Here is a 14,939-nt window from a genome sequence, read left to right as displayed (position 1 = left end):
GAGTGGGGGAGTGCAGATACCCCCACCACCGACTTCTTCACAACCCGAACTATCGTGAAAATAACAATACAGTGGCAAACGTTCACAATATGTGACGCCACACCGAAAGTGCCGTGTTAAAAGTGGTGGGGGTCATATTGTCGGGCCCCAAGCGACAGATTAAAACCTTTGCGCTTCTGGACGAGGGCTCAACTGTCACCCTTATTGATGCCACCACAGCACAGAAAATCGGCACAACCGGACCTACCCGTGAGCTACGACTACACGGAGCAAAAAACATGTGCTAAACAGACTTGACGTCCCGCCGCGTGCCAATCACCCTACGCGGCGCCGGAATCTCTGATGAGTACGTCATCAAAGCCAACACCGTCCAGCAGCTCAGCCTCCCTGAACAGAGGGTCCACGGCCGCTACATCACCCCCACACTTCTCATCGGGCAAGACAATGTACACCTTATTGTCTCGAGGGAAGTGCGCGACGTTCGTGACTCTACGCGAATATTGTCACGGACGGCGTTGGGGTGGATCACCCATGGCGGAGGGCCCCCTGAACACGAAGCTGAGGCTACAACACTGGCCCTGCGCGAGGAGAGCCACAAAGACGACCTCATGAGTGATCTCATCAAACACAATTTTGCGATTGACTCATTGGGGATCACGTCCGCCTCTCGTGTAACTGCGCACATAGTACGTGCAAATTAGCTGATGGAAGATACAACCCATCAACTGACATCTGGCCGATGGGAAACCGGCCTTTTATGGAAGGAGAATAATATCACACTGCCTGACAATCGGCAATGTGCATTAAAACGACTGTGGTCTCTGGAGAGAAAATTATCGAAGGAAAAGGACTTGGCAACCGCCTATGCAGCTAAAATCAACGGACTTATAACACAAGGCCACGCACGTGAACTTACGGATCGAGAGGTAGAAAAACCCTCTGCCCGCAAATGGTACCTACCGCATTTTGCCGTAGTGAACCAAAACAAACCAAACAAGATCCGTGTGGTGTTTGATGCTGCCAGCCGCTGCCGAGGGACCTCCCTCAATGATCAGTTGCTGACTGGGCCTGACCTGCTGACTTCATTGTTAGGAAATATACTCCGGTTTCGAGAGGGAAAAATAGCTCTCGCCGCCGACATCAAGGAGATGTTTTTACAAGTGAAAATCAAAAGTGAAGATCAACAGTCACAATTGTTTTTATGGAGACCAACACCTCAACAAGAACCACGTACTTACATGATGTCATCAATGATGTTTGGCGCTACCTGTTCACCAAGCAGCGCCCAGTACGTGCGAAACAAAGTGGCCCAGGAGAATTCTGCACTATTCCCTGCTGCCGCAGCCGCCATCCAAACAAAGTTTTATATGGATGACTATTTGGATGCGGTCAATACTAAAACTGAAGCGACAGCACTCATCACTACTGTTGCCAAAGTGCTGTCAACTGGAGGATTCCACCTAACAAACTGGGCCTCTAACGACACTTCAGTGATGGCTACCATCCCGCTTATAGACCGAGCCAGGTCAGCCATCACCATAAACAGCGGAGAAGCAGATACCGAGAGAATCCTCGGACTTCTGTGGGATCCTGTCACAGATCAATTTTTATATGCATTTCGCGATGCTGCCGATCCTGAACTAATCAGCAGGCCTACCAAACGCCAGCTGCTCAGCATTGTTATGAAAATCTTCGACCCTGTGGGCTTCGTCGCTTGCCTCACAGTCCGATCGAAGATACTACTACAAGCTGTCTGGCGATCCAACATCGGATGGGACGACATCATCACACCTGAACACAACGAAAGGTGGATGGACTGGCTGGGACTTCTGCAAGACTGCAAAGTTGCCATACCTCGGCGCTGCTTACAAAACAAAGAGAGCTTCGTCACCCTCCACCTCTTCTGTGATGCCTCAGAGCAGGTATGCTGTGCGGTCGCCTACCATACCGAGGAGATTGATGGGAACACCACAGCCACCTTTTTGGCCAGCAAGTGCAAAGTGGCTCCTCTGAAACCACTATCAATACCCCGCCTTGAGCTACAATCAGCGCTCATGGCGGCCAGACTGGCAGCAACCCTGAAGAAAGAATGTCGCAGCAACATTGCGCGAACAGTGTTCTGGACAGACTCGACAACAGTGTTGTGCTGGCTGCGCACAGATCCACGCACATACTCCGCCTTTGTGGCCAACAGACTCAGCGAGATCGACGAGCTCACCCGCATTGCAGATTGGAGATGGGTCCCTACCAAACTGAACCCGGCAGACATCGGCACCCGAGACGTCAACACTCCTGACCTCTCGCACTCTGGACGATGGTTCAGTGGACCAGCCTTCCTGACCTCAGACGAGGCAGAATGGCCGCGCGAACGGTGCAAACTGCCTCAGCCTGATGATGGCACCCTAGAAGTGAGGCCTCAATACGTTGGCATCACAACAACTGTGGCAGAGACACTGCCCGAAATCAACAGATTCTCTTCATGGCGTCGACTTATTCGAACTACCTGCTGGATACACCGTTTTATTGAAAGGTGTCGTGGAAAACATCACGAACAACCTGATAAATATTTAAGAAGCGATGAAATCAAAGAAGCAGAGGCCCGATGGGCAAGAATATGTCAAGAAGAGACATTTTATCATGACATAAATGCGCTCCAGAAAGGAGATCCACTACCAAGTGACAGCCGGCTCAAAGCCTTGAGCCCCTTCCTTGGACCTGACGGCCTACTGAGGATGAATTCCAGATTACAAGCCCTCAGTAAAGTGCCTCAAGCAGTGCGGACACCGATCATATTAGATTGTGATCACGCCTATACAAGACTTCTGGTGAGACATCATCACCAGGAAGCCAATCACCCAAGTACGGAGAGAACGATGGCTGAGGTGCGAGGCAGCTACCTTGTGCTGCGACTGCGAACAAATATTCGGATGATCGCCCACAACTGCCCCACCTGCAAGATGCGCAGGAGCAAGCCAGCCCCCCCACTGATGGGGCCCTTGCCGCCATCAAGGCTAGCCCACCATGTTCCTCCATTCACAAACTGTGGACTAGATTACTTTGGGCCGATGGAAGTCACCGTATGCAGACATCGGGAAAAAAGATATGGTGCAATCTTCACATGCCTATCTACTCGTGCCATTCACCTTGAGCTGACAACTTCACTGACCACGGACTCCGCCATCATGGCTTTACAACGCATGACGGCGCGCCGAGGCCAACCAAAAGCTCTGTTCTCAGACAATGGTACGAACTTCCATGGTGCCGAAAACGAGCTGAAGGATGCCATCGAATCACTCAAAAATAATACCCGGATGAGGGATCATTTGTCAACAAAGGGGATCGAATGGAACTTCATCCCTCCAATGTCTCCTCATATGGGGGGAGCTTGGGAGCGCCTGGTGCGTTCTGTAAAAACCGCCCTGAAGGCCATCTTGCTGGAACGAGCTCCACGCGAAGAGACCTTGAGGACAGCGTTTGCCGAAGCCGAGTGCACTGTAAACAACCGCCCCCTCACACACGTCTCGGTGGATCCCAGGGACGAAGAGCCCCTTACCCCCAACCACTTTTTACTGGGAAGAGCCGGAAACCGACCTCAACTGTCACTATACGACAGGCAGGATGAGGAGGTATGCCTCCGTCGCCAGTGGCGTATCAGCCAACAACTCGCTGATATGTTCTGGAGACGGTGGCTCCGCGAATATCTCCCCACCCTGGCTGCTCGCCAAAAATGGCAACAGCCAGTCATCCCCATCAAGAAGGATGACCTCGTGATCATCATGGACCCCGCTATGCCCCGCAACAGCTGGCCACGCGGTCGAGTCCTTGATGCTACCCCTGCTGCAGACGGCCAAGTGAGGACCGCCAGGATCCAGACGAGCACCGGAATTTACGTCCGCCCCGCTGTGAAGCTCGCTGTAATCTTGCCGGCCCCACCTACCGATGCAGCCTCAACAGTACCACCAGCCCAGCACCATCCCAGAGGGACTGGCCGCCGCGGACTGCGCCGTACCAACAAACGTCCTATTTTTTAGTTTAGCATAGCTAAACGGGGGGAGTGTAACGGACGTAGTTGACTGCTACGTAGAGTAGTTGCTATGGTTACCTGCTACGTGCAACCTACAATACTCACCAGACATTTCAGGTTATAATAATGAATGTGGAATCACAAACTTTATCCAGTACTGGAAGCGCCAATTCTTGAGGGTCAGATACCCACAAGAATGTTTGTGATCCCAGGGTTCTCAGGGGGTTGGGTTCGAAACCAGAAATGTGTCAGGTTACAATGTGTAATTTAGAGTCAAGGAAAGAAGGTTTAGAGTAACATTAATGTATATTATTTCGAATACAATATAAGTCTATACACTCTACCGTGTGAGTTATAACGAAAACAATATAATAAAAGTTAGATATAAGCTTACCCCCAAGGTTCCGACCACGCTTTATCTATCTAGCTAATTAAGTAACATCCTACTCGAGCTGGAGCAGCACCTCATCAGGCTGAGCTCCAGAGGGCTCCAGACGGAGCAAGAGGAAGAGTCAGTTCCGCCTCCTGGCGACTGTCCGTGGCAGGAAACTGGTAATCTGGCGACTGAGGAAGAGGAATCTGGTGCCCGCGGTCGCATCCGTGTATGCTGGCGAGGATTCCCTTTATGGAAGGAAAAATAGGCCTCCCTACGGCCCTGGTGAAAATGCGGTCGGCGTAGTGCCAAACCGCGAGAAAGAATACTATCCTTAGGTTTCCGGGAACCTGGCACAATATTTTAAGCCACTGGCTTCTTCATCCCATAAAGGATGGGTCGGATTCAAGCAGATCACACGTCTGACTCCGTTTGCGATTCATGATGCCGCGTGGTTACCATATTCGAACGAGCCACGGAACTAATTCCACTATGGAACTTCGTATTTTACACCATTTATACGATTTTATTATGCAATCTCCGCGTATAAAATTAGACTTCGCCACTTCGATTAAAGGGAAACCATTCCCAAACAATTTCACTCCGGAAAACTGTGACTGTCGTCTGCCGAGAGATCAGCCCACCCTCCTGGTTTCTCTGCAGGCAAGGAAGTGTTTTTGTTTTTTTCTGTTTCCGCCCGGTACAGATTTTAAATTTTAAATTATGATTCGAAATTTTACCAAAACCAATACCCGCGACAATCGCCCAGTTCCTAACTAGGTTAGAGAATCGGCGAGGATAAATGTGATGATGCAGAATAAATTAATGAATAAAATATTAAAACAAAAGGAGTCTAGCCCTGCATCATAACATTACCACATTATTTAATTTCATAAAAATTGTTTTACTTTTATAAAATGTGCCTACCCCACGCCACTGGCAAAATCACCACTCCCCGCCACTGGCCATTTTGTCCAATTTTCGGCCCAAGCATTTTTTTTTTTCATTTTCTAGATTCTTATATTCCATGAAGTGGTGAATCATTTAAATTTACTGAATTTAAAGTTAATGTTCTTTATACAAATAGAACGGCGTCATATGCGCCTCACAATTTTTACCTCATATGGGTTTATTCAAATATTACCTGGCTTTTATAGACTTAGAGGCCTTGTATTTTCTCGGTAGGGAAAAAATTTGTTACCTAAAAACCCTACTAAAATTGCATGTAACATCATCCAGCATCAGCACCAGCGGCGACCTACAGCGGCCATATACTACATACGTGTCTGTTTGTGTTGTTTTGGGAATGGGGAGGAAATTTTGGCTGCGCCCTTTTGTTGGAGTCCTTCCGCATTTGCCGTTGGGAGTAAGGAAAATCGCAGAAAACCTTACCCAGGAAGGAGCGGCCGAACGTCAACTTGAAACGTTTGCGGCCTTCAGTAACATCGGTATATGATGTCCTGCATTTTTGAGATGTGTGTGTGTGTCTGTTTTTATGTTAATATATACTTATGGGAAGATAGAAAATAAACATACATATACATACAAATTATAAAATATTATATAAATATATAAATAGATATATAAACATTATATATTTGGGAAGAAGGTCGGGAGTTTAGGAAATACCTACTGCTCGCTATTCGTCCGCGTCTAGTTCTGGTATGTGCCATATGTGGTCATGGTCCATGAGGATGTGTTTTGGTAGTCTATGTGTGTATCTGAATGTCAGGTCGCTCGGAGCATTGTATTGTCCTATGTCTCGTATTAGTTGATTTTTACTAAGTGTGAGTGATTTGTAAAAGCGTTCAGTCAGTCTGTGTGTGAATTCGTATAGAGTTGGAATTTGTTCTCGTTCGTGTAATCTCTTCAAGTTTGTTCTGAGTTTCGTGTTGTATGTGATTTTAATGCAGAGATTTTGAAGTGTCTGTAGATTCTTGTGGTCTGAGTGTGAGATGCTGCTCCATACGGGAATCGCATACGAGAGTACTGGACGAATGAGCGAGTAGTAGACGAGGAGTTTGGTTTTGGGAAGTAGCGGACTCCGTCTATTGAAAATTGGCTTCATCATGCCGATCGCTTGTCGCGTGCGCGTGTGCATCTTCGCTTGGTGAGATTTCCAGTTGAGGCGGGAGTCCATGGTCAGGCCCAGATATGTCACTTCATCTTTCCATTCTATGCTGTGTCCTCCCATTTCGATGTTAAAGTCAGGTGTTCTGTTTACACGTTTTCTCGTGAACATGATGGCTTCAGTTTTCGCCTCGTTCAGTTTCAGGCGCCATTTTTTGTAGTATTCTACGAGCGCGTCGAGCGCCCTCTGTAGGTAAATAGCGGCCATATTCGCTTTCAGCGAGGAAACGTATAGTTTGACGTCATCTGCGTAGATAGACAGATTGCATCTCTCGTCTCGGGGGATGTCGAAGGTAAACAGAATGAAGAGAAATGGTCCAAGTAAACTTCCTTGCGGCACGCCTTTTGGAATCTCACGCATTGAAGATACCACGTTCCTTATGAACACTCTGAACGATCTATTCTTTAGGTATTCCTGTATCAGTCTCGTTAGGGATATGGGCGTGTTAGTGCGGTGCAGTTTATGCACGAGCCCGTCTATCCATACGGTGTCGAATGCCTTCTCTAGGTCGATGAGCGCAGCGGCGGTGAAGCGATGTTCGTTAAATTTTGTTGCGATGTATTCCGCTACTCTGGTGAGTTGATGGGTCGTGGAGTGCCTCTTTCTGAAGCCGAACTGCTCGTCTGGCAACGTTTTGTTGTTGTCGTGGTGTGGTACAAGCCTGTTGAGTATAATTTGTTCAAATACCTTGCTCAGCGTAGATAATAGGCTAATCGGCCGGTAACTTGTCGGCTGCGTTCTATCTTTATTCGGCTTTGCGAAAGGCAGCACGGTCGCCGATTTCCAAATCTGGGGGAAATGCCCGGTCATGAGGCAGGCATTGAACAATTTTGTTGTGTAGATGATGGCTTTTTGAGGGAGATGTTTGAGTAAAATGTTGTGAATTTGATCGCTTCCCGGCGCCTTGTTTGTTCTCAATCGCCTGATTGTGACAGCAATCTCGCTTGGCGTAGCAAAGTGAATATCTTCAGCGTTTGTCTGCTCCGCTTCCCTCAAGTCTCGTAGAGAGTCAGCTACGATCCGGTCCGTAGCCGGGTCGGAAAGGCCGTCTGTAGCGGCGTAGGCTCTCTCGAATCCGTCGGCGAGTGTTTCAGCTTTTTCTTGTAGCGAAAGCGCCGTCCCGGGGCCGTTCAATTTCTGTAGCGGGGGGATTGTGAAGTCTTTATGTCGCAGCGCGCTTGCCATTTTCCATAGGGAATTATCCTTCGGCGTGAGTGATGCGACTTTTTTGTCCCAAAGTTCGCGTTTGAGTTCTGCGATTTCGGTCTTGATTTCCCTCTGCAGGCAGTTATACGCTGTCTTGAAATATTCGTCGCGTGTGCGGTGAAACATGCGTCGCAGGCGATTTTTCTCCTTGATGAGCGATAGAACGTACTCGGGAAGCTTGATCGTGTATGGGTGTATTTCTTTGAGAGGAATGTGTGTATCTTGTGCTGTTTGAATAATCTCTGTGAGAGTGCTTGTAGCTGCGTCGATTTCTTGTGGCGAGCGCAGAGTTCCCGAAGTGAGATGAATTCGTTCGTTGACTTCTTTTTTGAATCCTTCCCAGTTCGCATCCTTGTAATTGCGCTGTTTTCTGGGGGTCCTTGAAGTTGTGCCGCCTATAGTAAAGCTCACGGGCAGGTGGTCCGAAGACAGTTCGTCTAGTGTGCGCAGTGGAGATATTGTCTTGACATTTTTCTCGAGTACTATGTCCAGTGTACTCGGATATCTAGATAGTTGCGAGTAGTACGTAGGTCTGTCGGGCGCCATTATCAAATAGGTATTTGTCTGCATGTGTGTAAAGAGCGTATTTCCGTTCGCATTTCCTCTGTAGTTATTCCAATAGTTGTGTTTGGCGTTCAAGTCGCCTCCCATCACAACAATCGGTCCCAGATTGAGCAATTTATTGAGATCTTCTCTCACTAGGTTATGTTGGGTGCAGTATACGGAGATGATGGTGTGCGCTCTACCCTCTATGGTGACTTCGATAATCGTGGCTTCGGCGTACTTCAACTTCGGAGTGGGGATTCTTGTGGACGTCATAGATTGCCGAACGAATATTGCGGTTCCTCCGCCTGATCTTCCTTGTCGGTCATCACGATAAATCTCGAAACCTTGCACTCTCAGCGGTACGCTTGGATTCAAGTGAGATTCTGATAGGAGAATAATGTCGGTGTGTAATTCGTTTGCCAAAGCGAGCAGTTCGTCTGTCTTGTTGCGCACGCTAAATGCGTTCCATACGAGGACTTTCACCGTCTCGGTATTAGGCATCGAGGGTGTCTAGGAGCTCAATCAGGATGACGAGCTTGTCTGCTCTTGTTGCGCAGCGGGCGAGCTGTGATCGCATCCTCAGGAGGCCTTGGAGCAGGGCCATCAAGTTCAGGTTGTCTTCTGAAGAGGTGGACGCGCGCGCGGGCTCCTGCTGCGGGCGGGGCTGGGGGCGTGGCTGTGGGTGCGGCGCGATCTCGCGCTGCTCTTGGGCGGGGGCGGTGCCTCCGGCTACGTTGGCCCATGTGCGTCCATCCGTCCTCGGCTGAGGAGGTGGCCTGCTCGGGTTCTGTTCTGCCGGCGGTCGTTGGGCCCTTCTGGCAGGTCGCTGCTGTATTGAGGCGACGTACGCTACCCGCTTGGAGCAGCCTCTGTAGTTGGCGGGATGCGGGCCTGAGCAGTTGCAGCATGCGGCGGGCTCATCTCTTGTCTTCTTGGGGCATTCTGCCGAAGCATGCTCCAGTAAGCATTTTACGCACCTTGCTGTGTGCGAGCAGTTTCGGGACCCATGCCCGAAGTCTTGGCACCTGTAGCACTGGGTGCCGTGCTGTAAATGGTTGCTCCTGTGCTTCTGGAGGCGAATGCGGCAGTGGCACAGGTATTTGACGGCCGCGCGCAGCTGTCCCATGTTGACTTCCTTATTGAAGTGTGCTAAGTATAAGGGATACTCGATTGAGGCTGTCATCTTGACCACCTTCACAGCTGGGAATCCCTGCGATTCCAGATCCGCCGCGATGTCTTCCACTTCAACGAGCGGCAGGCCCTTGATGACGGCCTTTTTCATCTTTTCCGCTTCGGCCGTGAACGTGTGGAAGCCGCGAGCCTCCGCTCGCAGCCCGTTGGTAAGGGCGCGGTGGTCCTCCATCGTGCGCACGAAGATGTTAGCCGTGCCGCCCCTGTTGTATCTGAAAGTGAAGAGCTTACCAGCCCCCAGATGTCCTTGCACCGCAGCTGTGATCTGCGCGTGTGTCATGTTCCCCAGGGTCATCACAACCGGGGGAACGCGGTCTCTCCTGCCGGTACCTGCGGGAGAGAAAGATGTATTAGTATTGGCACGCTTTATACGCGGCGCGCCAGCGCCTTCGCTTACCTCGGGCAACTCTTCAAAACGGTTGCCACACTGGAGCGGTTGTGGTCCCCGTGGGGACATGGGCCTCTTCACGGGGTTGGACGGCCTCGTCCAGCCTCCATCCTGGGGAGCAGCCGTCTCCATCGGCTGCTGCGGTCTCGGGGGCGCCACGTAGGCCGACGCTGGGCCTATCGGGGGGCGCGTGGGGGCAGAACTGGGTCCTGCTGCCCAAGAGGGGCCTGCTGCGGGCTCCGTCATCTCGGTGGCGTCGGGCGTCGTGGAAGCCGTGGTGGTGGATGGTCTCCGGGTCCTTGGGTCCTCGGGGCGGCGCTGTGGTGCGGGGACCGTATAGCGCACGGTCCCGGTCTTCTTACGCAGCGCGATTTGATGAGCGCCGGGCGGTACCACGACCGAGGAGTCCTCGTGGTCTTCAGGTAGCATCCTCGTCGGGAACATCTTGACATGCGGAAGTCTGTGTCTCCTCTTAAAAAGAGAGCACGTCTCGGGTTCTTGCGGGCGGTTTGTAGGGGCCAGCGTGGATTTTTATGTTGAGTAATACTTTGCGTGAAAAGTGTTGCCTTGAGAAAGGCAGTTGGGGGGCGCGAGCGCCTGCTCAGTGGGCCGGCGGGATTCCTCCGGCCGGCAAAAGTAGCGGGGCCTGGCTGAGTACACAAGCCAGACAAAAACGCTTGTGTGGTTGTGTCACAAACCACAAAAACGATCTCCTCTCTCTATCCTCTATCCTTTCGGCCCAAGCGGCTTGAAAACTTTGACTCCGAATGGCATCGATACCGTACCGCCCGCATACCTGCCGCGTGGATCGATGTCCAACATTTTTTCTATGTAAAAATTACTAGGAAAAATCAATTTTTAAATGTTACAAATGTATGTATTTTACTTGTTCATCCCCTCGGCGGTAGTCAAATAAACACTATTTTCGATATACTACCGCTGAGGAGATATTAAAAAAGCTGTTTTTCACACATATGTACAACCAATTTTATACAATATTTTTTACCTTTTTTGCGTGTACAAAAATCCAGGAACCTCGTAGCATAGTGAATCTTATCTCTTTCTGAGCGCTATGTTACGGGGGACCTGAGAAAAATACTAACTTAACATGTTTTACAAATTTGATCGCTTTGAGATCATATTTACACATTTATTTACAAACTTTTCTTATTTTTTGTCGTATCTTGGCAAACAAAAAATCTAGTTGTCAAGATACACATTCTCATAACTACTATGCATTTAAACTATGTAATTGTCATTCATGTAAGCGTTCAAAATCTTTTCTAACTCGCAAATTTAAGCGACTACTATCACCAGTGCTGCCGACAAAATGAATATGCAACATTTTGTCGGGGCCTATAAACTCATTGTTGGCGCGGGTACAATCCCCCACCACTTTTAGGCTCCTAGCCCAATGTCGGGCGCGAGTCAGGCTAATTAAATATAAGCAGCCACATAATTAAAAATAAATCAGTTCATCTTTACCACCAAAACCAAGCGTTTTATTATCTACAAGTGACTCCTGCCCAACATCTGCCTCACCTCGCCAAGTCTTCTGCTCCAAGATCTTCTGGTGTTACCTCTTCAAGACAAGCCGGCCCTCCTCTGGAAAACCGCCAACACCAGAAGCGAGCAGAGACGACAGCCCACCCAGTGCCCACTATTCACCAAGCCTGGGTGCGGGAGGCAGATTTCATCAAATATACTACTATCATCATCATCATCGGCCGTAAAGGAGCATTCTCATCGGTTGAAGACACGGTTTGGACCCGGCGCCTAAATCTACAGTCTTGTGCGGACTCCCGTCCAGTACACCGTGTTTGTGTGATGTTTCATTATTTTTTTTCATATATACGTTAAGTACCTTTACCCCCAAAGTTTCTCGATCATTAATCTATGATAATTATAATTAATAAAATTAATGATTATCGATGTTGGATATCGTATAAAGTTTTTTTAAAACATGAAATCATGCTTCGTAACGGATACTATTACGAAAGTCAATGTTTTATATGTGTATGAATAATGGTTTATTTTGTATCAAAACCACTAATTTGTGAACTTTTGCGATGTGTTTCAAAAATCACAAGAGGTGGACGAACCTAAATTATGAATGCGTCGAAATCGTTAGTTTATGACTGCGAACACATCACGTGTTTATTCTTTTAACGCAAGTTATCCAGTAACTCAAAAAACGATTCATTGATAAACAGAAAAATTTTGTGACATTTTGAATTTCCTACAGAAGAAAAAAAAATTCAACATAGAAAATTGTATCGTGATTTTTTGGGTTATCCATAATTTGAGTAATTTTGAATTATACCCTTCTGCCTTTCGACAGTCGTATTGTGAATTATATTGATCATATCTCTTGGTATTTAATAGTTCAAAGTACTGACATCATTTTGTTTTCTATTCTGAAAAATATTTTCAAACAAAGTGGATAAGTTTTTATTGATTATGATTTATATATGACTGAAACCTTCTAGTTGTGAATTATTGATATAGCTCTTAAACAAATTATCAAAAGGTAGTGTAATAACTACGGTGTTATAAGTCAATACTGCCACGGAAATACCCCTAGTATACTGAAAATTTCATTTGAAGAATAGCTTTTCCCGAAAGAAAAATGTTTGGCTCTGTAATAATCAATCGCTTTAAATATTTCTCTCGTGAAATTGAAGACAAATCATCAGAATTAGAATTAACTGTGCATTTTGCTCTTAAACCTGTGAATTTTTTATTTTTATTTTTAGGTATTCAACGATATTCTTATCATAATGGAAAGGTTTTGTCTAGAACTATCACGAGCAAAGCCTACTCTTTCTTTTGTTTAATCGGAATTTGTTTTGGTTTCTATTCTATAAATCTACAAAGGATTGAAATGCCTCAAACAATGGCTAAATTTACGGATCAATTGGCCTACGCTCTGAGCTTTATGGCAGCGGGTTCATCTATATGTGTGTCTGTTTTTTATGATGCAAAGGTCACTGAAAAATTCATAAACAATTTTGAATGCATAGATAAATTGCTTGATCTACCAGCAAAATGTTTTAGAGACACAAGAACGAAAGTTTTAATCGGATTGACCGTGGCAAGTGCATCTGTTGGAACGGCTGTAATTCACGATCATTTGGCTTGGTTAAACCCAGAATCTAATTCCATGTACTCAATGTACGCTGCAATGATTATAATTGCATATACCGTATTCCAATATGTGCTGGATATTTGGCTGGTGACATTTAGATTACGAGCTCTCACTTCTCAACTTGTCTGCTATAAAATTAAGTATTTTAATACTAATAGTGTTAGCCTCGAACCTTACAACTTTACGAGCATTAAAAAATGGGAAGAAATGAACCAACTTATTATGAAAAGCAATGTCCATGATACTTTTGGGGATAGGATATTTAGAATGAGGAAAATTTATAGAATACTTGCTGATAATATTGATATGATCAACTCGTTTTACGGAATTCAGGTAAAATAAACAAAAAAACTTAAGTTATATGAAAGTTGTGCTTGCATATTAACCACTTAAACGTAGAAATCCACTAACTGATGTCAAAAGTCTGAACTGTTTCAATGCCACTAAAAAGACTACTTATCGCGATGTTTTTCAAAGATTTTTACAAACTTAACTACGGATAAATCTAAATTTAAAAATTTTCTATTTTGCGTTTAAATCACTTTTGTCAGATCTTAATCGCCGATGAAACATTTTTCCTTCTGAGAGAGTTCAATAAAATTAGAAAAATAATTAAACGTATTAAAATTTATTTTAATTGACATCTGTCTGTTGTAATTGCTTTTACGAAACGATTTCACACTGGTACTAAAGTTTATACCAACAATATATCCGAAAAAATTTTAAAATAATAATTATAACGATTTTATTAACAGGTTATATTAATATTTGGGTCATCTTTTATAGCAGTACTACAAGCAGTTAATTTTTCTCTATTAAACCCTCATCATTTTTATGGACTTCCAAACGTGAGTTGTAATAAATTTTATTGTATTACTGATATATATATATACATATATTATTTTTAATACGGAACACATAACTGAAATAATAATAATAATAGGTTTTTATTTTCTTCTTTTTTGTAACAAATAGATATAACGATATCCTCACTGGGATCTCCAGTGCTGAGGATTTCACTAACATATTATTAAAATTTAGTGGTATGGATAATTAAAGTAATTCTAAATATATTATTTATTTATTAATAATTAATTATTTTTTAAAAACATGACATATTACATATTACAGTGATCTTTGGCTGTCCAACTAGGAGATTACCTGTTTTAGGACAGTCAGAAATAGGCATATTTATTAAAAGCGATTCATGTTTAGTCTAGTGTATTGACTTTTACTTAGTTATTGCACTTTATAAATAATATGAAAAGTTTTCTTGGTTGATACAAGAGGTTGCTAACTTGTATTTTAAATAATATAAATGTAGAGAATAGACTAAAAGAATATTCAAATATGATAATACAAAAATGGCAATATAGTAAAAAATTATTGACATATGAGTTTATAAAATTGAAATTTTACTTTTTATTTAGATGAAATTAATATTTAAAATAAAAGAGAGTTGAGAAATTTAAAAAAAAAAGGAAAAATAAAATAAAAAGATGTACAGAAAGGTTATAAGCAGATTTTAAATTTACAATGGTAAACACATAAATTTACTGTAATACACATATATTTATATATATATATAATAAAATACAGGGTAGTTCGAAAAAACGACATTTAAGAAAACCAAGTTAATGACTGTTAATTAGCATATTTTCGCATTCATCTCTCCCCAAGATCAGAAGCCAATTATTATTTACCAGATTTCGGAGAATGTTAGCACTTTTTGATTATATTAAGTTCTGTTTTTTCGGAAATAATTATAAATATGAGGTTTCAGTTTCAGTTTTTTGTCAGTATATTATCTATTTCTGATCTCATTGTGTTTTGTATCCAGCTTTTATTTTTTTTTATTGAAATGTTAAAATAATGTTTTTTTGAATGAGAGTGGGATTTTGCTGTAGAGTTTGGTACCATAGTATAGGAAGC

General features: G+C 44.9%; 1 protein-coding gene across 1 annotated transcript; it reads left to right on the top strand.

The window, feature by feature from the left end:
* Positions 1-704: 704 nt before the first annotated feature.
* LOC149417860 (uncharacterized) lies at positions 705-4,031 on the top strand. The gene has a single exon (XM_089639858.1). The coding sequence runs from the start codon at positions 705-707 to the stop codon at positions 4,029-4,031; it is 3,327 nt and encodes a 1,108-aa protein (XP_089495984.1).
* The last annotated feature ends 10,908 nt before the right edge of the window (positions 4,032-14,939 follow it).

The sequence above is a fragment of the Hesperophylax consimilis genome, chromosome 14 (genome assembly GCF_061612785.1).
Source record: "Hesperophylax consimilis isolate HC1 chromosome 14, BYU_Hcon_1.0, whole genome shotgun sequence".
Classification (NCBI taxonomy): domain Eukaryota; kingdom Metazoa; phylum Arthropoda; class Insecta; order Trichoptera; family Limnephilidae; genus Hesperophylax; species Hesperophylax consimilis.
This window is presented reverse-complemented; position numbering and strand designations above follow the sequence as displayed.